The following is a 20,911-nucleotide window of genomic DNA, read 5'->3' on the forward strand; positions in this document are numbered from 1 at the left end:
TTTATGAAGCTCAGTTGCTCACAATCACTGATATCACTTTCTTTGCTATCTTCATACTGACCAGACACCCTGAGATACAGTAGTAAAGTGGGACATATAAGCATCCCCAGGGATTTCGTGTGGGCCCACCACGTCCTCTTCTAATAGCTGTCACCACCGCTGACAGATCAGGTAATATACATCACGATCTGTGATGCAATATTTGCTCCACAAGACGCACAGACATTTTCCCCCCCACTTTTGGGGAGAAAAAAGTGGATTTTATGGGGCAAAAAATACCATATATGTTTATAGAAAAAATAATATAAAAAAACAAAGGCATAATTAATCTAAAAATGTGAAGAAAATAAAAATACTTATTCATGAATCCATCTCCCTAAAACAAAAAGGTGAAAACCCCTCTTAATCTTTATACATATATACATTTTATGTATCATAATATAAATGTAATTTAACATTTTAAAATTTAAATGCAAACACCTTTCATATTTACACAGCAATGGAATGATCATTTTTAAAAGCTTTACAATATCACATCCAATGAAGCACCATAATTTACTTATGCATTCTTCTATTATTCAAGAGTTACAATGTCTTCTACTTTCCCTCATTACAGATCATGTGTAAGTCCTTCATAATTCAATTTGTTTCTTAAATAATCATTTCTTTGGATTTAATTCCCTAGAGTGGAATAGAGTACTCAAAGGATGAATGCTATTGATGATGATGATGATGACAATGAAGACATACCATCTGTAATGCACTTTATGGTTTTTAGGATACTTCAAAATATATTATCTCACTGATCATTTAAAATAAGTGAATTTGGAAAATATTGAATGTCCTTCTGTATATACAAAGAAGGAAAAATATAGTAACCATTTAAAAATTATTTCCTTAATTATATAATTTTTAATGGAAGGCATTTCTAAACATGACATGAAAATAAAACAAAGATTCGCAATATAGAATCAACAGAAGAGCCTTCAAAGATTCTATAGTCTACTGAAGTTACATACAGAAATATGAATGTTTGTAAGTGTTTCTGGAAATCAGATCCATAACATTGATCAGATTAGCTATCAAATAATTGCCTGAATCAGAAAACATTAAGAATAATCAACATTAAATATAGGCAAATTTTGCTACCTGAACATTTAAAATTAAAAGTCTTCATTAATAAAAATGAAAAAAACAAAACAAAAAACAAGCCCTGGCCAAGTGGCTCAGTTAGTTGGAGTGTCGTCTCAGACAACAAAAGGTTGTGGGTTTGATTCCCAGTCAGGCACACACCTAGGTTGTTGAGTCAGTCCCTGGTTGGGGCATGTATGAGGGGCAACTGATCAATGTTTCTCTCTCACATTGACGTTTCCCTCTCCCTCCCTGTTTCCCTTCCTCTTGCTATAACATCAATAAACATACAATGGGGTAAAGATAGTCTATTCAAGAAATGTTCTTGGGAATATTGAACAGTTATGCGCAAAAAAAAATGAAACTAGACTACCTTCTTACACCATATACAAGAATAAACTCAAAATGGATTAAAGACTTAAATGTTAGGCTCAAGACCATAAAAATCCTAGAAAACATAAGCAATAAAATCTCAAACATTTCTTGTAGCAATATTTTTTTTCTGATATATCTTCTCGGGATAGGGAAACAGAAAAAATAAACAAATGGGACTACATCAAACTAAAGAGTTTTTGTACAGCAAAGGAAACCATAAATGAAATGAAAAGAACCCACTGAATGGGAGAACATATTTGCATATATATCTGAAAATGGCTTAATATCCAAAATTTATAAAGAACTTACAAAACTCAACACCAAAAAACAAAAGGAAAAAAAAAACAATCCAATTAAAAAATGGACAAGGGACCTGAATAGACACTTCTCCAGAGGATATACAGTTGACCAAAAGACATATGAAAAGACACTTAACGTCATTAATAACCAGATAAATGCTAATTAAAACCACAGTATGATATCACCTCACACAAATCAAAATGGCTATCATCAATAAATCAACAAACAACAAATTTTGATGTGGAGAAAGGGGAACCCTTTTGCATTGGTGGGAATGCAGATCGGTGCAGCCACTCTGAAAAGCAGTATGGAGTTACCTCAAAAAATTAAAAATAGAATTGCCTTATGACCCAGTGATTCCACTTCTGGGAATTTATATGAAGAAACCCAAAACACTAATTTAAAAGAATATGTGTTCATTGCAGCATTATTTACAACAATATCCAAGATTTGAAAGTCACCCAAATGTTCATCAGTAGATGAGTGGATAAAACAACTATGGGACGTTTACACAATGAAATACTGCTCACCAGTAAAAAAGAGGGAAATGTTACCCTTTGCAACAACATGGATGGACCTGGAGCACATCATACTAAGTGAAATAAACCAGTCAGACAAAGACAAGCACCATATGATTTCACTCATACATGGAAGTTAATGAACAAAATGAAGTAGCAAGCAAAACAGAGACAGACTCACAGATAACAAGCAGGCTGACAGCTGTCAGAAGGGAGAGACTGTGGGTAGGGGAGGCTAGAGGGATGAAGCATAAAAAGGAAAAAAAAAAAAAGAGAGAGAGAGAGAAAGAACTCATGGACCCGGGCAACAGTGTGGTGACTGCCAAGCGGGGAAGGTGGTGAGGTGGTGATGGACGGAGACTTAACTTGGGGGAGTAAATACACAATACACTATATAGGTGATGTACTGTAGAATTATGTACTTGAAATCTGTATAATTTTGTTAACCAATGTCACCCCAATAAGTTTAATGTAAAGAAAATAAAAATAAAAACAAAGGGGACTTAAACAACCTGACTTCAAGTCTTATTATAAAGCTATAGTAATCAAGATATTTTGTGATTGACCTAAAGACAAACAAATAAATCAAGAGAACAGAATAGACTCCATTTATGGACAATGGGTAAAGGCAATTTTGGGAAAGAAAGCACAGTGTTTTCAACAAAGAATGCTGGAACAATTGGATATTCATATGTGAGAGAATCTATTCATCCATACTTACACCATGTACAAAAAGGAACTCAAAATGAATAACAGATCTAAATGTAAAACCTAAAACCATAAAACTTATAGAAGGAAACAAAGGAGAATATTTCTGTGAGCCTCGATTAGCCAAGTATTTCTTAGATATAATATCAGAATCTATAAAAGAAAAAATTGGTAATTTTGAGCTTAAGCAAAATTTGAAATATTTGTTCTTCAAAATTGTTGGTACAATTAGAAGACAAGACAAAGACTGGTTGTAATATCTGCAAATCAGCATCAATCCTATATAGAAAACCTAACTCTCAAAAATCAATAATCACAAAACAAGTCAAGTTTTAAAATGGGCAAAGATTTGAACAGACACATCACCTCAAAAGATAAATGGATGGCAAATAAACATGTGAAAAGGAACTCAACATCATTAGTCATTAAGGATAAGCGAATTTAAACCACAATGAAATAGCATGGCACACCTATCATAATGGCTAAAATTAAAAAGACTGCCCATTTTGAATTTAGCAAGAATATGGAGATACTGAAATATTTATACACTACTGATGGGAATGTTAAAAGGTATGACGACTTTAGAAGAGTTTGGCAGCATCTTAAAAGTTAAACATACATCTACACTAGGATCCAGCCCTTCTACTCTTAAAAATTTATTCAAGAAAAATGAAGGCATATGTCCATACAAAGACTTGTACATGAATATATTCACAGCAGCGTTATTTATGATAGGCTGAAACTGGACACAACCCAAGTGCCCATCAACAGGTAAATGGATAAACAAAGACAGATCCATATAATGAAACAAGACTCAGAAATAAAAAGGTTGAACTATTGATAAACTCTAAACATAGATGAATCTCAAGGTAATTATGAGTGAAAGAAGTCAGATTAAAAAAATAATACATGGCATGTATTGTTTCACTTATACATAATTCTAGAAAATGCACACTAATTCATAGTGATTGCCTGATGGAAGGGAGAAATAGGAAGAGATCAGAAAGTAACTTTTGGAGCTGATGAATATGTTTTCATTGTCTGTTTGATCTCACAAGTGTATAAATATATCTAGACTTACCAGGATATGCATTTTAAATACATGCAAATGTATGTGCTTCATTGTATGTCAATCATATGTCATAAAAGCTGCTCACAATAAAAGCAAATGATGAACTAGTGATCAAATATGTTAATATCCTTTTTAAAATATTTTTAAATTTTATTTTTAGAGAGAGGGGGAGGGAGGGAGAAAGTGAGGGAGAGAAACATCAATGTGTGGCTGCCTCTACTGTGTCCCCAACTGGGGACCTGGCCTGCAACCCAGGCATGTGCCCTGACTGGGAATCGAACCAGCGACCCTTTGGTTCACAGGCCAGTGCTCAATCCACTGAGCAACACCAACCAGGGCAATATGTGTTAATATTCTTAATATGCAGAGTCCCCATAAAATCAATTAAAAATGAATAATCCAACAGAAAAATGGTTAAAGGATGATTACAGAAAATTCACAAAAGAATTATATAACCAATAAAAAATATATTCAAGCTCACTAATAATTAGAGAAGGAATTAGTAAGAAAAATATGCAAATCAGAAAGTAATGTTTTTTTTAAACATGTTCAATTTACCCAGTATACCTCAATATCTTTTCCTATGGAATAGATTCAATAAGGGTAGCCAGGTGTGTACTGAAGTATTTTTAAAAATATTAAAAAACATGTAATAGCAGAATTGTGCAACAATAGCTGTTTAAATAAATCATGACATTCATTTAATGAAAAGAAATTCAGCCACTAAAATTATGTATAAAAATACAATTATCATGATGGAAAATAGTTCATAATGTATTATTCATTGGAAGAAAAATACTTATAAAACAATAAATACAATATATAGAAGGGTGATTTTTAAATTATTATTTTTTAATTTTAAACCTTGGTTTCACCAACCATGAATCTGAGACAGCACATATAAAAGAAGTTAGGTCTTTGTTCTTTATGTTCATGTACTACTTCCTTCACACTCTAAATGAAGACTAGGCCAATAATGAGTGTTCTCCCGCCTCGATGGGTAGTAAGTACTAGGAACCATTATTGAGGGCGAAGACCTGCTCACAATCACCTTTTCAGTGAGGCACAGCCCTTAACACCAATCACGGTTCTTAGATGGAAGTGCAGTTGTTACTACACTTAAGATTTTTGTGGGTTTGACTACTATTTTTCTGTACATATTTTGGACTTCTTTTCAGAACACTCAGAAGGTTTATTTTATTCTCAAATATTCAAAGGTAGTTTACAGAACAAGAGAAACGTTAAAGATATAGAAGTGACCTGCGGATTGGAATTCAGAAGGTTTGACATTAGTAGACACATCAGGGATGAATAAACCAACACACGAAAATCATGTTCCATGATATTTGCCTTATTTGCTTTTCAAAATTGTCCTTTTGACATTTCATTGATTTTTGCTGCTATGAATGGAAAGTAAAGCTTAGTTTCACTATTTAACAGCATTTTCTATCACCGTATGTTTTTGCATTTGCCACATGCATATTAGCCATGATTTCACTTTAAGCTCTGAGTCAGAGGGCATGCATAGAAGCATATGCACAGATAGAAGCAGCAGTTAAACAGGATAGCAGGATTTTGGTAATTTCCTTATTATTTTGGCCAAACTGTATTTTCTAAGTATTACTGAATTTAAAGGAGTCAAATTAATGGCCTACTTCATGTTCAGCACCTCTTGTTCTGTGAAGACAGCCATAAAAAAATCAGCAGAAATATTCACAAAGACCTAGTTTCTCAGATACTAGGAACAGAAAGGCTGCTTGCATCTGTTCTTTCCTTCTTCCTCTCCTTAACCTTAAAAAAATTATTCACCTATTTGTATAAACTCATAGATTACTTCATTGTAAACATAGGTTATAAGAGATGATTTCTGAAATTCCTTCAAGCTCTATGCACCTAACATTCCAAAGGTTTCTAAAACACTTTTACATAGGCCATGACTGGAGTATGATGTTGCAGCTAAATAACTGTATTTCTTCATTTTCTCTTCTTCGTGCTATCTTAACTTTGTACACTTAAAACTTAGCTCTGATCTGTCCTGATACGTTTAAAATTCACAATTTTAACAGTCCCATACCCATTTTTGAGGAATACGTCACAGCAGATTCTGAGAACATAATACAAGGATATCAACCCCCTCTTGGGGTCTGAATCTTTTGGAGGTCATTAAGAAATTACTGCCATGTGCTTAGCAGCATTGCAGAGAAATGGACAGGGTGCTGAGAACACAGAGGTGGCAGCTACATTTGCTTAAAAGAATGTTTTATCAATCAAAATACTTCTAAAATTACCTCCATTAGCCATAACTTGGGAGTCTACATTTTTAAGAATTAAAAATAACTCTTAAAATGTTTTCAGAATTGACAGCCCTTTGATTTATATTAAGTTCTGTGTATCTTCTGGACTTAAACAATTATAAAAAATAATGTTGTTTCCTGGGGATTTAAAAAAAAATCTTTATAGGGAGGCAGAATGGAGGAAATAAGGTAGTTTTAATACAGTGCTCTCTGCATTTGGATTGAATCCAAGGCTTATTATTAATATCTTTATATTATTGACTTTATAATAAAGTACAACTAAAGACACAACATATCCTTCTAAGATCTCCTTTTAGTTCCACATTTAGTTCCTATGTTGAAGACCTGTTATTACGTACAGCCCTACTACTCCGTACAGTCATCTTACTGGATATCTAATTCCCCAGCTTATAAGTTATTCTATTTCTCATTACAATATGATTAATGTAGGCTGGAAGGTCTACTTCCCTAGTTTCCCAGCGTTCAGCAGTTATGCCACACCCTCCTTCTCCTCCTGTAACATTTGCTCTGCGGAGAGAGTTTCGGTTGTCTAAATGTCTGTGCCCCCCTAGAATTCCAATGTTGAAATCCTAACCACCGAGGAGGCGAATCCCTTAGGAGGTGATCAGACCATGACAGCAGAGCCCTCATGAATGGGATCAGTGCCCTTAAAAGACGCCCAGAGAGCTCCTGTGCCCTTTCCACCATGCGAGGTCACAGCTAAAAGGTGCTGTCTATGAAAGCAGACTCTCACTGGACACAGAATCTGGGGGCGCCTCGGTCTTGGACTTCCCAGCCTTCAGAACCACAATAAGTAAAATTCTGTTGTTCATAAGCCCTCCAAATGGATTAAAACAAGAATGGTCAAGGGTTTTTAATGTTTTTTATTGTATTTTACTGGGCCTGATGTGTTTCATCTAATCTTAAAACACTATTCAGATGAATCCTAGAAGTTCTACTAAGTAAAACTTAAATTCTAGTCGTCGTCGGCAGCCGTCCGTCTCGAGAGACGATGGTGTAGCTTCTTAAGAGTCTATCTGCACCGCCGAGAATGGCTGTGCAGTCCGACTCGGGAGTGACACGGTATCTGTCTCCTCCCGTGTTGAATCGACATCTTGTGATGACACTGGAGTGTCCTCTCCAGTGAAGCTGAAGCTACAGAGCCTGGGCAGGGTGATATGGAGGGTCTGCTGTTGCCCATGCAGCAGACCCCCCCCTCTCTTCGCAGCTGAAGGATCCAAGGGAAAGACGGAGTCAATACAGCTTGGCTTCAGGTGCGCCGCAGGAGTTGCCGGTGTTGACTACAACGTCGAACCGCCTTAGGGACTCCGGCTCCGGATTTTCTGTCGGGGTTTACTCCCTTAGCCTTTCCCCTGAAGAGGTATGCCGCAAGGCAGCGGAGGTTTTTTGGAGTCAGAGTTTTCCTTCTCTGATGTGCCCTGACTGGAAGATCGAAAATTCTAGTAGCTTGGGTGTATTTCAGGGTCTGTTAGTAATCCTGTATTTCTTTGACACATTTTACATGTCAAGTAGAAATAATAAGTGTTACTAAAAATCTGTTCAAGAAGCTATACAAGAAAGTGTAACAGATTCATGTCTCATAGCCAGCCAAATGGGATAGTAACTACCATCGTTTGGCAAATCCATTAGTTGAACACCAAAATATAGTAAATAATTTCCAAATTCCATATGTACATGCTATTGTCCTTTTGTTGATTTCCTAGTCCATTACCAACTCATTATCACACCTCATGCTAACCCACTGAAAGTGTGTAATGCATCTATTGCTACAGAAAATAGAATTTCTCGACTGCACCTTGGCTTCATTTTGCTTTATGTTTCATTTTATCCTTTGACAAAACATGGAGATCAAATAGAAAAGGTATTATTTAAAATTTTACAGGTGAAAAAACAGGTGCAGAAACATTAGATTATTTGACCATAATCAAACAGAAAGTGATGGCATTTTGTCTAGAACTCCAATGCTCTTTTAACTCCTACTCGGGCTTTTCCCACTACACTGTTGTTTATTTTGTACCACACTGTTCTTTCTTGGTACACTTTACGTTTTGTTTTTTGTTTTTTTTTTTAATTATTGATTGATTGATTTTAGAGAGAGAGGAAAGGAGGGAGGGAAGAGGAGGGAGATAAGGGGGAAGAGAGAGAGAGAGAGAGACATCGATTGTTCCACTTGTTTATGTATTCGTTGGTTGATTCTTGTATGTGCCCTGACTGGGGATTGAACCCACAACCTTGGTGTATTGGGATGATGCTCTAACCAACTGAGCTAACCAGCCAGCACTTGGTGCATTTTAAAAAGCACCAACGCCTGGATGAAGAATTTGGGATTCTGGTTTATGCTCAATGACATTAAGCTGACTAAGCATTCCCTGTCTTGAATTCTTAAATGACATAAGCTTTCAAATCAAAGTACCCATTAGTGAAGAATATTAAAATAGATGTTTCATGATATAGCCAAGAAATAGGTAGTTTCAGCATGTCTTAAAATGTGGCATATTATATTTTAATTTATCCTACTAGGCTAATAATAGATACTCAAGATTCTGACCTATAATCAGTTACTTTTGTTATTGCATAATCTTACACGAGTATGAAGATTATAATATCTGAGTTTACTTGCCAATTATTTATCATTAGGACTTCAAAAATATCATTAAATTACACATAAACTATGGATATAAAATTTATTTCAACTAGATATTATCTTACTGCAAAGAAATATTGTAAAAGTAGTTACATTAAAACTTACTGCTACATAATAAAAAAAACTGTATTTTGAATTACATTGAGAATGGTTTAAGGCATTATAATTACCTTGCAACTTTATAAAGGAGTAAGCTATTAATAATAATACTAGACAAGCAATGTTCCTCTTAAACTTAAAGAGTTCTCCTAAATATTAAAATTTAAAACAAACAACACATTTTACCAGAGGAATATTTGCCTACATTCTTAATTTAAGTTACTCCATAATACGGGAAATGCAAAGATTATGTAAATAGCTGTAGCAGACAGCTTAATGGTTCAAGAGCCTGGGCTCTGGGGTCACACAGCATAGAATCGACTGGTAGCTTGATCGATCACCACCTGTGCGGCCTTAGGTAAATTACTTCATTCTCCCTGTACCTCAGTTTCATCATCTGCAAAATGAGGATAATAATAGTATCTACTTCATGGGATTTGGGGAGTTCTGCGTGAGATAATATATGTTAAGTGTTCCTAATAGTAGGTGACATATAGTAAATCCTTGATAGAAGTTAGCTACTACTACCACTATTATTATTAACCCTTAATCTATTAACTGATTCTACCTCTCATTCTATATTTGTATAAAATTTAAGGGAAACATACTATTTTACAGAATTTGTGAGTCTTATTTCAAACATTTATTGCACATTAGTAACATACCAGATACTGTGTTAGTCATAGGGCATTATAAATACCCTGGACTTTTGGTCAAAGAATAAGTTATATAACAAAAATTTTATAGGAGTCTAAAGGAATGCATTGCCCTAAACTCTGGTCAAGCATGTCACAATGTGAAAAATAAAGCTATTGACAATGACTATATAGGTTGTCATTAATAAATATGAATTCTATAAATAAAATAATTTTAATATCAATGATAGAGACTGCTTTTCAGTTTAACTAAAGTTCTCCCAGAGGTTTCATCAACTCTTTAGGAAACACAAGAGAATGGAATACAGCACAATAATCTGAATGTTATTCCTCGGTTTCGTAGCCCTGTTCAACCTGAAACATTATAGGTGCTCAATAAAATTTATCTTGCCTAAGATTATGACTGAAAAGCACTCCAGAGTCAATACTGATTCAGAGGAGATATTGCCACCTAGTGAAAAATTAGGCTTATTACCTGAAATTATCAAATAATGCTGAGAACTTCTCAAATTTGATCCTGTTTAAAATACTACATGTATATTCATCATGTGTCGGTATTCAGACTAGATACTATACTGGTAATAAAAGACAAATATCGGCTTCCTACAAACTATAGATGATACAAAGAAATTATATACTCCACAGAGAAGCACAGGGTTAATGGTATTGTAGGAAATAAAAAGGTTTGCTAATTAGGCAATCAAAAGTTATTATTTCAGGAAATCTGCTAAAAGGGCAGTTTAGTGTAGCAAATAAGATCATAGACTACAAGTCCAGACTGTATGGATCCAAGTCCCAGCTTCTGTACAATGGGGTAATTATAGAACCTATCTCATAAGATTATTGTGCAGATTAGATATGTGTAAAGTGCTTAATACAGTACCAAGAATATGGAATGTGCTTTGTTAAGTATTAGCTATGATTATGATTAAATGTAGTGCAAGATCCTAGAGATTGAGGTAGATAAATATTGATTAATAACAGAACATTATTGCTAAAGTCTAGCTTTGTAAATTTAATTCAGTAGAAGCCGTTTCTCTGACTAGTCCTCTGTTATTGTGGGAATCCTTAAAGTACATTATCTGTGGTACTCTGTGACTAAATTTTGTATTACTAGATGATTAAACCCTTCAACATCAGGCAAATAAAACTGCCTTCTGAAAGTAAAAATCACATATCTTACCAAAAAAAGCAAAAAGTCAGTAGAATGAAAGACCCAAAAGACCACAACCTGAACATATGTTTAACAGAGAAAGATGCTTGCTGACTCTTCACAGATTTTGCTAGAACTGAAAGATGGATGATACATTTAGCTACCATTGTGGTCTCCTTTGCAGCTTATTTAACTTATTTTTTTTTTAAACTTGCTCCATTTTCCTTGAAAATTACCTAACTTTATCAGCAGCTCTGATAAATACGATTTAAAAACCATGTAACTGTCCTATATTTTTCAAATGCTGTACTGTTAAACATTTATGTAAAGCTATATGTACACTTTATTTTCAGACAAGAAAGTCTGGGACAATATTCCTATATTAAAAATAAATAAATAAAAACGTAACGCAAACTCTAAATAAGTATTATAATTTTCAATACAATATTTAAGGCTATTTGACCTGATGACTCTGGCCTGTATTTAATGAGTAAATTATTTTAGAGTCTGAACAACTTTTCATTTTCTTATGGATATATAACATGCACCAGAACTGTGTTAATCTTGGACTTTGAGATTATGTAACTTCTTTCTAAGCTTCCTCTTTTAAAAAATAAGCAGCAAAGAGTTAGGAAAATGTGTTTAAAACATTTTAAGTTTTCAAATGTTTGTAAAGGTGTGTTAGAGCATTAAAAATTGTGTTCTAAATACATTGCACAAAACACTTTTAATTTCATCTGTATTATTCAATCATTTCTAAAACACTTAGAATTCCTTCCTCTTCCATGGTAAGATAGTGTGGATATAAAATAATGTCCTTAACTTTATGCATTTATTTTCTAATACATTTGACCTAAAAAGGTACACACGCTAATAATTAAAATGAGAAGGCTGTCGACTTCCGGCCAAGATGGAGGCTTAGACGGACGCGCTAGGTCTCCCTCTACAACTAGAGAGGAATACAACTACTTCAAAACAAAGGATAACTAGAAATTCCAGAAAATAAAACTACACGGAAGCCCAACATATGAAGTTATAAACCAGCGGTGCCCTTTGGGCAGGTAGGGGGAGCGAAAGGGGGCGGTGCTGTTTGCGGTCGCACCAGGGACAGCGGCGGGGAGAACAATCCCGGCTGCAGTCGAACCCCCGGCAGCTCGCGACCCCAACGCTGGGGAAAGCAGCCACCACATCGCCTTGAACAGTGAGGCCCAGGGGGGCGGGAGGACGGATCCTGGTCTCCTAGCGGAATAACTGTGTGAATCCATCTTGGACCCCCGCCCCCAAAGAAAGCGCCACAGGGCTGCGAAATAGGTCGTGGACAGGCACCGGTCGCTGGATTGTGACGACAAAGCACCACGGCACAGCAAGAAAGGCTGCCGAACGGCGCCGGTCGCTGGGTCTTTTCGAGTACACAGGCACTGCCCCCTACAGCCGGCCCAAGAAAACAAAACGCATCTGTCAAAATGAGGCAGACAACTATAGAAATCCCGGTGGCACAGCTCACCAGGCAACAGATGGAGAACCTGACAGATGAACAGATAAGAAACCTGTCAGATGCTCAGTTCTGGGCCATTGTTATCAGGTGGCTTACAGAATTCACAAAAGATCTGGAAAAAGATGAGAAAGAAGTGAAAAACACTCATAACGAAAGGAACAAAACCACATATGAGACAGATGGTGAGGAAAAAAAATCCAGAGTTCATTTCAACAAACTGGAATATGGAGAAGGAACAAGCAGTCAACCAATGCAGCGAGAGGAAATGGGAAGCAACGATGAGAGGATCAGAAACCTCTGGGACAGCTATAAAAGGCCCAACATAAGAATCATTGGTTTGCCAGAGAGCGAGGAAGACGAACTAGAACTTGAAAAATTGAGTGAAAATATAATAAAGGAGAACTTCCCAGACTTGGGGAAGGAAATAGACTTACAGGTCCAGGAAGCACAGAGAGTTCCAAAAAAACTGGACCTAGGGAGAACCACTCCAAGACACATTATAATCAAAATGTCAAAAATTAAAGATAAAGAGAGAATCTTAAAAGCAGCAAGAGAGAAGAAAAGAATTATGTACAAAGGGGTCCCAATTAGACTATCAGCTGACTTCTCAAGGGAGACCCTGCAGGCAAGAAGGGACTGGCAAGAAATATTCAAAGTAATGAAAATCCAAAACCTACAACCACGAATACTCTATCCAGCGAAATTGTCATTCAGAATAGAAGGACAGAGAAAGTGTTTCCAGGACAAAATAAAACTGAAAGAGTTCATTAGATCCAAACCACTGTTATATGAGATGTTAAAGGGACTGGTTTAGAAAAAGGAGGATCAAGACAATGAAATCTAAAATGAAAACTGCATCACAAGAAACAACAGAAGCTAGGGAATTGAAACAAAGGCAAAACTAAACAGGCAACGAGAGTGGAAAAAGAACTATAGGTACGGGGAACATATTGGGGGGAGGTCAACAGGGAGGGGGAATGGGGAGAGGGAGGGAGATGATATAGGAATTAAGGATCATGGTAGGAGGGAATGGAATAGACAGACAGAGGTTGAGAAGAACTGTATGCACAACTAATGGACATGATCTAAAAGGGGGGGACAACTGGAGGGAGGGGGGCCACCGGGTTGAGGGGAGCAGAGGGAAGGGAAATTGGCACAAATGTAATATTATAATCAATAAAACACATTAAAAAAAAATAAATAAAATGAGAAGGCTGTCAAAAGAAAGAATGAGAGGGAAAAAATCCTTTTTCAATTCTATTCCGTATGTAGATGCTTATCAGCATCCGAAAACATAAGTTTCCATAAAGTCACGTGTATACTGGTTGAATGAGCATGGTAACAACCCATTTTATCTCACTTTCTTTGTTTTAATCTAGCGCTTATTAATTTGCAAAGTACTTTCACAGTGCCCATCTCATGTTATCTTCACAAATAACTCTGAGGTAGCACACGTATCAGTTGTAGTAGTGCCATTTACTAGAAAATGGAGCTTTAGGAAGGCAAGGTCACTAAGGGAAGCAGAACTGAGCTTAAAACCCACGTTTTTGCTCTCCTAAAATGTTGCTCTTTCTACTTACGCTTCTAAATTAACTTCTTAGTTGAAAACCTATTATTTGAAAACCATACAGACAAACCTGACTGGGCTGATCTAATGATGAAATCCCTCTATTAATGAAAATAAAATAAAATAAAATAAAACCCTGAAGAAAAAAAACAGATAAGAGTGGAACTTGCATTTGTAGTGAAAATTTCAAAAGCCTAAAAAGCTAATTAGAAGTTGAATGGAGCCTGTTGTGAAACCTCCTGAGTCTGAGGAAATAACTGTGCTGCCTGTTTCCTATATAACAGTCCCAATCATAAAGTCCTTAGGTGTAATTGTTCGCCTTTATGTGAAGATTTAGGGGTAGAAAGGAAGACCTGTCTCAGGATACATGTTTTAACTAGACACCAGATCTGGACAGTGAATGACTTGAGAAACCCATTTGTCTTTTTCTATAATCAGGCAGTGTTTATTTTTGCTAATATTTGCTTGTAATAGTAAATGGTATTGTGTCATTTAACAATTCTACCATTAGTAAGTGTTCAGTAAATTTGAACACATTAGAGAAATTCATTATTTCTTCTCTGTAAAGTTCTTTAAAATAAGTCTCGATTTTACACTTTATCTTCTAATATAATTTGCCTGAGAAGACATAGTAAAATCCATACTATGATTAAAAACTTCAGATTCAGAACTTAATTGTTTAATAACTTAGCACTTATTACAACCATTAACCAATTCAATCCGTATTAATGCAATAAACTTAACCATTCTCATTTCATTAATTTAAAACACTTTGTTCAAATACTTCCACATTAATGTTGCCTATATATACATATGTGTATATTTATGCAGTTATGATATTGTGTACAAGCTATCCTAGCTTAGCAAGAATAGTGAATGATAATACATGACATCTTAAAAAAATCAAAGAAATGAATAAAGGTTTTAATATATGAAAAAAAGGAATCGCAACTTTGAGATTGACAGCACTATCAGTACAATACAGAACAATGAAATCCTAGTATCAGGACAGAGATTAAAGAAATATATAAAAAATGACATAAATCCATATATTCTAAGAACTCCTTATTATTCCTGAAAAATGTATTCAGTTTTTATTTCCTATTTCTCAGAATGATAGAACAGTGTAATTTTAGAGTAGAAAATGACATTAGATTTCTAATTCTGGGTCTTGCTTTCATTGATATTAGTTTTTTGCCTTCTTTTCACGTTAAGAAACTCTCAAAACTACAACTTATTAAAACTATGTGCTTTAGGAAAAAAAAAAACACAGAATAAGAAATGAACTCAATATTCAACTGAACATGTTAAAGATCTATAATTCCTAAATGTTACTTAGCATTTAAATTTGGTTAACATTCCCAAATAATTTTTAGGTGCATTTTGTTTATTTAAATGGATTTATGAAGAAAGTGATAACTACTTTTCTGTGATTCCAACGTAAGGGTACAACTATTACACATGTTTTTGCTGATATTTAAACTCCAGAATAATAGTGCTTATGGAAAAATAAAATGTTATAATATAATCTATTTTATCTGCTTGGCTCTTACAATATGTTCAAGAGAGCTTTGTTAATACAAAGAATGGTAGTTTTCACAGAGTTCGTGATTCCTGGTTCAACCTAAATGTAAAGGTTACTCTAAATATTATTTACTTATCAAGAAGTGGACTTACCATGGAAATCATAAATATACAGAAGAATTGGTTCGTTCTGTCCAAACGCACAAAATGCAACCATATTTTCAAGTGGATGATAAGAAATGTCTCGAATGGGTGACTTGAATGGCAGGTCAGAATACATTGCTACTTGTTCTCCTAAATAAGAAGACATTCAATAATTTGTACTGTTATTTCTCATTAGAAGATTATCCTGCAACTTATCAAAAATATTTATAGAAAGTAATGACGAAGCTCATGGTATTTACATGAAAACCTCAAATACTTATAAATATTTGAGTACTGCTGTATAAAATTATGATCTTTATTTTTCATTCTGTTGGCCCTCCTCTTTCTCAATCCAAACTCTTCAATGAGGTTTACAACGCACAAAACAAAGGCAGAGTTTGGAACTAGGGAGGTACTTGACTCTGAGATCTGACAGGGCTGAGCAAATGCCCACTAGCAAAGAACTCCAGAGAGAACAGGGGGCTGCAGGGCTCCAAAGCTAAAGAAGCTCTCAGCGTGGGGCAGGGTTGGTGGGAAACTGATTATTTTCCAGATGCTGTATGAGGTACCATCTGCTTTAAAAATATATATGATTGCTAATGACTAAAGAGGCCTACAGTAGAGGTCTAAGAAATGTGTGAAAAGCAGAACTCAGAAAGCAAAAACTCTAGATCCATTCATTGAAGGGGAAAGGGATTTAACATTTTTGAATTGATGCTAAAGCACCAAAATGCAGTAAGAAAAAAAAACCTAAGTAAACTGACTAGTCAAAAATGCCTAAAGGGAAGACCAAGAGAATAAACAAAAGGTAATTAAATACCGTTCATAAGGTATTATACAGTAAATTTTATAAAATTCTCTCAATTTATTGCTAAAAATATTAATGTAGTTTTAGCTTTTTTTTTTGAAAGACGACAATAAGGCACAAATGAACATCCCAATGTAATAGTTTATTTTATCAGATTATAGTAATTCAGGTAAATTGCTATTAAGTTTCACACATCAAAAACTTTGAAGGAATGTTTCTAATGAAAATATATTGCAGATGTTTCACCAGTTGTATACCTAGTTATAGTCTAAATTCAGATTGTAACATTTGTAGTTTACATTTCAGTCATCGTTAAATATTTCTCTAAGATCCACAGTATCTCATTATGGACAAGGAAAGAATTAACCTTAAATTATAATGTGAACTTCAAAATCTGTGGGTATATCAAAACAATAAGAAAGAAAATTTAACATAAATTTAGACTGCATCTGATTTCCATCGTCAGCATTCTAATTCTTAAAAACATAATCGAGAACCTGTAATCAGAATTTCCTTGAAAATTATTCCATAAAAATGACAGTTCTCACACTTCCTCAAAAACTAAAAAAAAATTCTTTTGCAGATCAATGAAATATTTACCTGTTTCTGGGTTCCAAACATATACTATGCCATCCTCACTTCCAGCAAAGAGAAAAGTCCCACATGGCGTCAAAGTACTATGAATCTTCTCCCGATAATTTGCTGCTCCTACAAATTTCCTTGCTGCCAATCTATAAACAAAAAAAAGATTTTACAAATGCAAAATCTTTGTGGTAAAAACTTTAATAAAATATTGGTGTAAAAACTTTTAAATACTTCATTTGCATTTAACAAATAATTTTTGAAAATGTTATGTGGGAAACATTCTATGATGGATGCAGAATAAAGAAGAGAGCGCTACAGCTCAGGGAGTTTCAAATTAGTAGGCGAGAGAAGGGATGTATCCATGTAAAATAGAAAGCGGATGTAGAAAGTACCGCAAGAGAGGAGAAAGAGTACTGTGCAGATTTGGGTAAGAAAAATTCTTTCTAGCTATGAAGAGAGACTTTATGGAAGTAGCATTTGAGTTGATTACTAAAAAATGGACAGAATTTTTATATTTTTTCATGTAATAAATTTAAAAAATCATACTTGATCCTTGCAGAAATATTAAAAAGAACATATTATTAAATCATCTCTCAAATATGATACACAACCCTCTAGGCTTTTTTGGCTTATGAAAAATAGCTACACCATTTTGTTTTGTTTTTAATTTAATCTTTACTGTATTTTTCCCCATTACCATTTAGTCCCTTTTACCCCCCTCCCCTCAGCAATCACCAGTTAGGTACTATTATTTATCATGCCTAGTTTACTGAGAGGTATTACATACATTGCTCTGTTTCCAGTCAACAAAAAATCACAAGTAATGGTCCTCCATATCAGAATATATAGATTATGCATTACCATTTTAATAGGTATATGTTATACCATCACCTAAATGTATCTTAAAATTTTTTCTATGGTTGAACAACACACAATGTTTCCAGCTTTCCCCTACCATGAACATGACTTCTATGAACAATCTTGTATACTAGTATATTTTTCTGCACTGCTTTATTCATTTTTATTAAATTTATTGGTGTGACACTGGTTAATAACATTATATGAGTTTCAAGCATAAAATTCCATAACAGATCATTTGTATATTCCATTTTGTGCTCACCAGCCAAAGTCCGGTCACCATATATATGACCTAGTCTTCACCCCCCACCCCCTCTTCCTTATCAAGAAACCTATGCTCATACAGACTAACTCAGTCTGTCTAGAATATGACATATTATCCCACCTCTGAATGTTATTCCAGGCTTTGCACGTTTTCCACCCTACTGAACACACTTCCATCTTATCTAAATTCTATCCATTCTTTAAGATTGAGCACGAAGGCCAGCCTCTCCACAGAACCTTTAACAGAAAGACCATTGTATAGCTATCGCCTCTTTTGCCATGAAAAAAAAATCCTTATATTATATACCTATATTCATTAAAAATACATATAGAGTACTTGTTGTCTGCCAGGCATAGCATGGCTGCTATGTATAGAGAAAAAGAATACACAGATTCCAGTCCTAGAAGATTTCACAATTTAACCTAATTAAACGCTTTGTGTTATTCTGGAGGCAGTACAACTGCATTATAAACTCCTGAGGAGCTACCTCTGCTTATCATGCTCCCACAGCACCCATGCCAATGTCTTGGACAGTTCTGCATAAACATTTAAGGGCTGCATGGTTATCCCTAAAAAGGGAACTGCAGAAAACTAATAGAGATTGCCATGTTTGCCTTTCTAAAACCAATAATGAAATCTAATAGCTTCCTCTCACTTGTTTTAGTGGAACTCAACACCAAAACAAAAGCGCACCAGAAGTCCATGCTGACTTTCCAGAACTCTATTTCTGCCTTTTACATTAAAATTATTTGCCTTCATTGGCCTTATTCAGAAATAAAACAAAAAAAAAGAAAAACGAGGATGAATTATTCAAAAGCCCTCTCATTTAGTTATAATATTATAACCATATACCATTATATACCATATCACAGAGATAAAAGATATTCCATGACAGAAGCTTTTTTAATTATGAAAATAAAAAGCAATTGACTATATACCAGCTTCAAAACTATTCACATTTTGGGCCAGATAATTTTTTGTTGTTGGTGGCTATCTTATGAACTCTAGGATGCTGAGCAGTATCTCTGGTCTCTATCCACTAGATATAGAAGCAACATTCAAAAATGCCTCCAGACACTACCACAGCTGCATTTTATAGATATAATTAATTCATTACTTATTCTATGAGTGCTTAAGCTGTCAACAGTGAAATATACTTACATTCGGAGATCCATAATTCTCAAAGTACTATCTTTGGTATGGATTAACAGACGCTTTCCATCGGGGTGAACCTCCAAATAACTTATTGGAATCCCCTTAAACTCAGTCTCTTTAATCTCCTAAAAGGATAAAAAAACAAATAAACAAACAAAAACTATATAATAATACCACTGTAAAGTTTGTCTAATGATAAGCCCCTTTTAGAGTACAAAAGAGGAAAATTAATTTTAAGATGTAATTTTCAATTGTACTACACAGGATGCTTCAAAATTGTTGAAAAGAATGCCCAGTGATTTCAGTTTAAGGTTGAAAATAAAGCTGATGAAATATATTTTTTGGCTGTTATTTAATACCACATTAGTATGTGTCTTTGTAGTATATCCCCAAACAAAGAGCACTTCCTATAAACATATCTTCGAACATTGCATTTTCTGTTTATTATCATGTAGAAAGTTTCCATTTTCATGAATTCAAAGTGCAGAATTAATTTGCAAGTAGTATTTCAGTCTCAGATTATTTCTTCACACACTTAGTTCCACTTGTCCTGAAAAAGGTATGTCATCAGCAAATAATTCTGAAATCATTTAATTTAATTTTTATTGTAGGTAGGCTTTTAAAAAATAATTATGTAAGGCAGCTATAGAAGATTCCTGATTAATAATGTCAAGGAAGACGTAAACAATGATGGAGAATCTGCCTGAACAGGTCTTGCATTAATTAGAATAATTACCAAAGGTCCTTCTTGTTTGGATTAGCAGAATGAAAAAAATTACAAATGCAAAACTGCTTAAAGTCCACACAGGCAGAATTACAAATTATCCTCCTTCTCCCGAGGACCCTGTATTATTTTTGCCCCTTTCTCCTAGAGGGCGTCCTCTTCAGAGGTAGGCTGGCATCAGCCTAGGTGGGGTAAAAACTGTTACAGTCCTCTGTTAACAGCAGGTGACCCTCTGCTACTGCAGTGTGACATTAAGACCTGCTGCCTTCTGTTTTTTAAAAGTTACAGAAAAAGTCAAACACTGATGCCACAGATGGGGATCTCACTGAGCTAAAGAACAGCTATTTGAGGGTGGGGATGCACTGCTGGAGATTTCAGCAACTGGAGCAACACTTCCACAGATGCAAATGTGCAAAATAAAAACTGTGTAACAGGTTAAGTGTTAGGTATACATTTGACAAAGGTGCTGGCAGACCTAGTGTTTGTAATATCTGTTACTAATTTCCTCCACATTTTCCTTTTTCATAGTCATGCTTAAAATAGAAAAGCCGTAATTTTGAAGCCCAGGTTTCTCTAACAAAGTAGCACAGGGACACTTCATCATAAGGGACAGATGAGTACAATCTGGTGTTCCCCACACTGCTGGTTGAAGGGAACCAGTAAGAAAATGCAGTCTCCAAGTCTCTTAGGGCAGTAAATAAATAAATAAGTAATTACAGTTCATTTCCTAACTTTTCATTTTTGACTGTCTCAAGTAACCACACCAGGTTGCAACTTGTCCAGGTAAATTTGCCTTTGGTTAAGATACTGAGGTA

The 20,911-nt window shown here is 34.9% G+C and overlaps 1 protein-coding gene across 2 annotated transcripts in view; it reads right to left on the minus strand.

Moving 5' to 3' along the window:
- Positions 1–20,911, minus strand: part of AHI1 (Abelson helper integration site 1) — a 170,448-nt gene that overhangs the window by 118,444 nt on the left and 31,093 nt on the right. For both annotated transcript variants that reach the window (XR_016511655.1, XM_090279880.1), the window contains exons 12-14: positions 19,379–19,497; positions 17,110–17,240; positions 15,711–15,851 (exon numbers count right to left, since the gene is read on the minus strand). Coding sequence is in view for 1 of the 2 variants with exons in the window: in XM_090279880.1 (XP_090136006.1) it covers positions 15,711–15,851; positions 17,110–17,240; positions 19,379–19,497 (391 nt within the window). In the remaining variant the exon portion in view is untranslated. The remainder of the gene's footprint in view (positions 1–15,710; positions 15,852–17,109; positions 17,241–19,378; positions 19,498–20,911) is intronic.

This window comes from Furipterus horrens, unplaced genomic scaffold (assembly GCF_987537825.1).
Source record: "Furipterus horrens unplaced genomic scaffold, mFurHor1.1.pri manual_scaffold_6, whole genome shotgun sequence".
NCBI lineage: Eukaryota > Metazoa > Chordata > Mammalia > Chiroptera > Furipteridae > Furipterus > Furipterus horrens.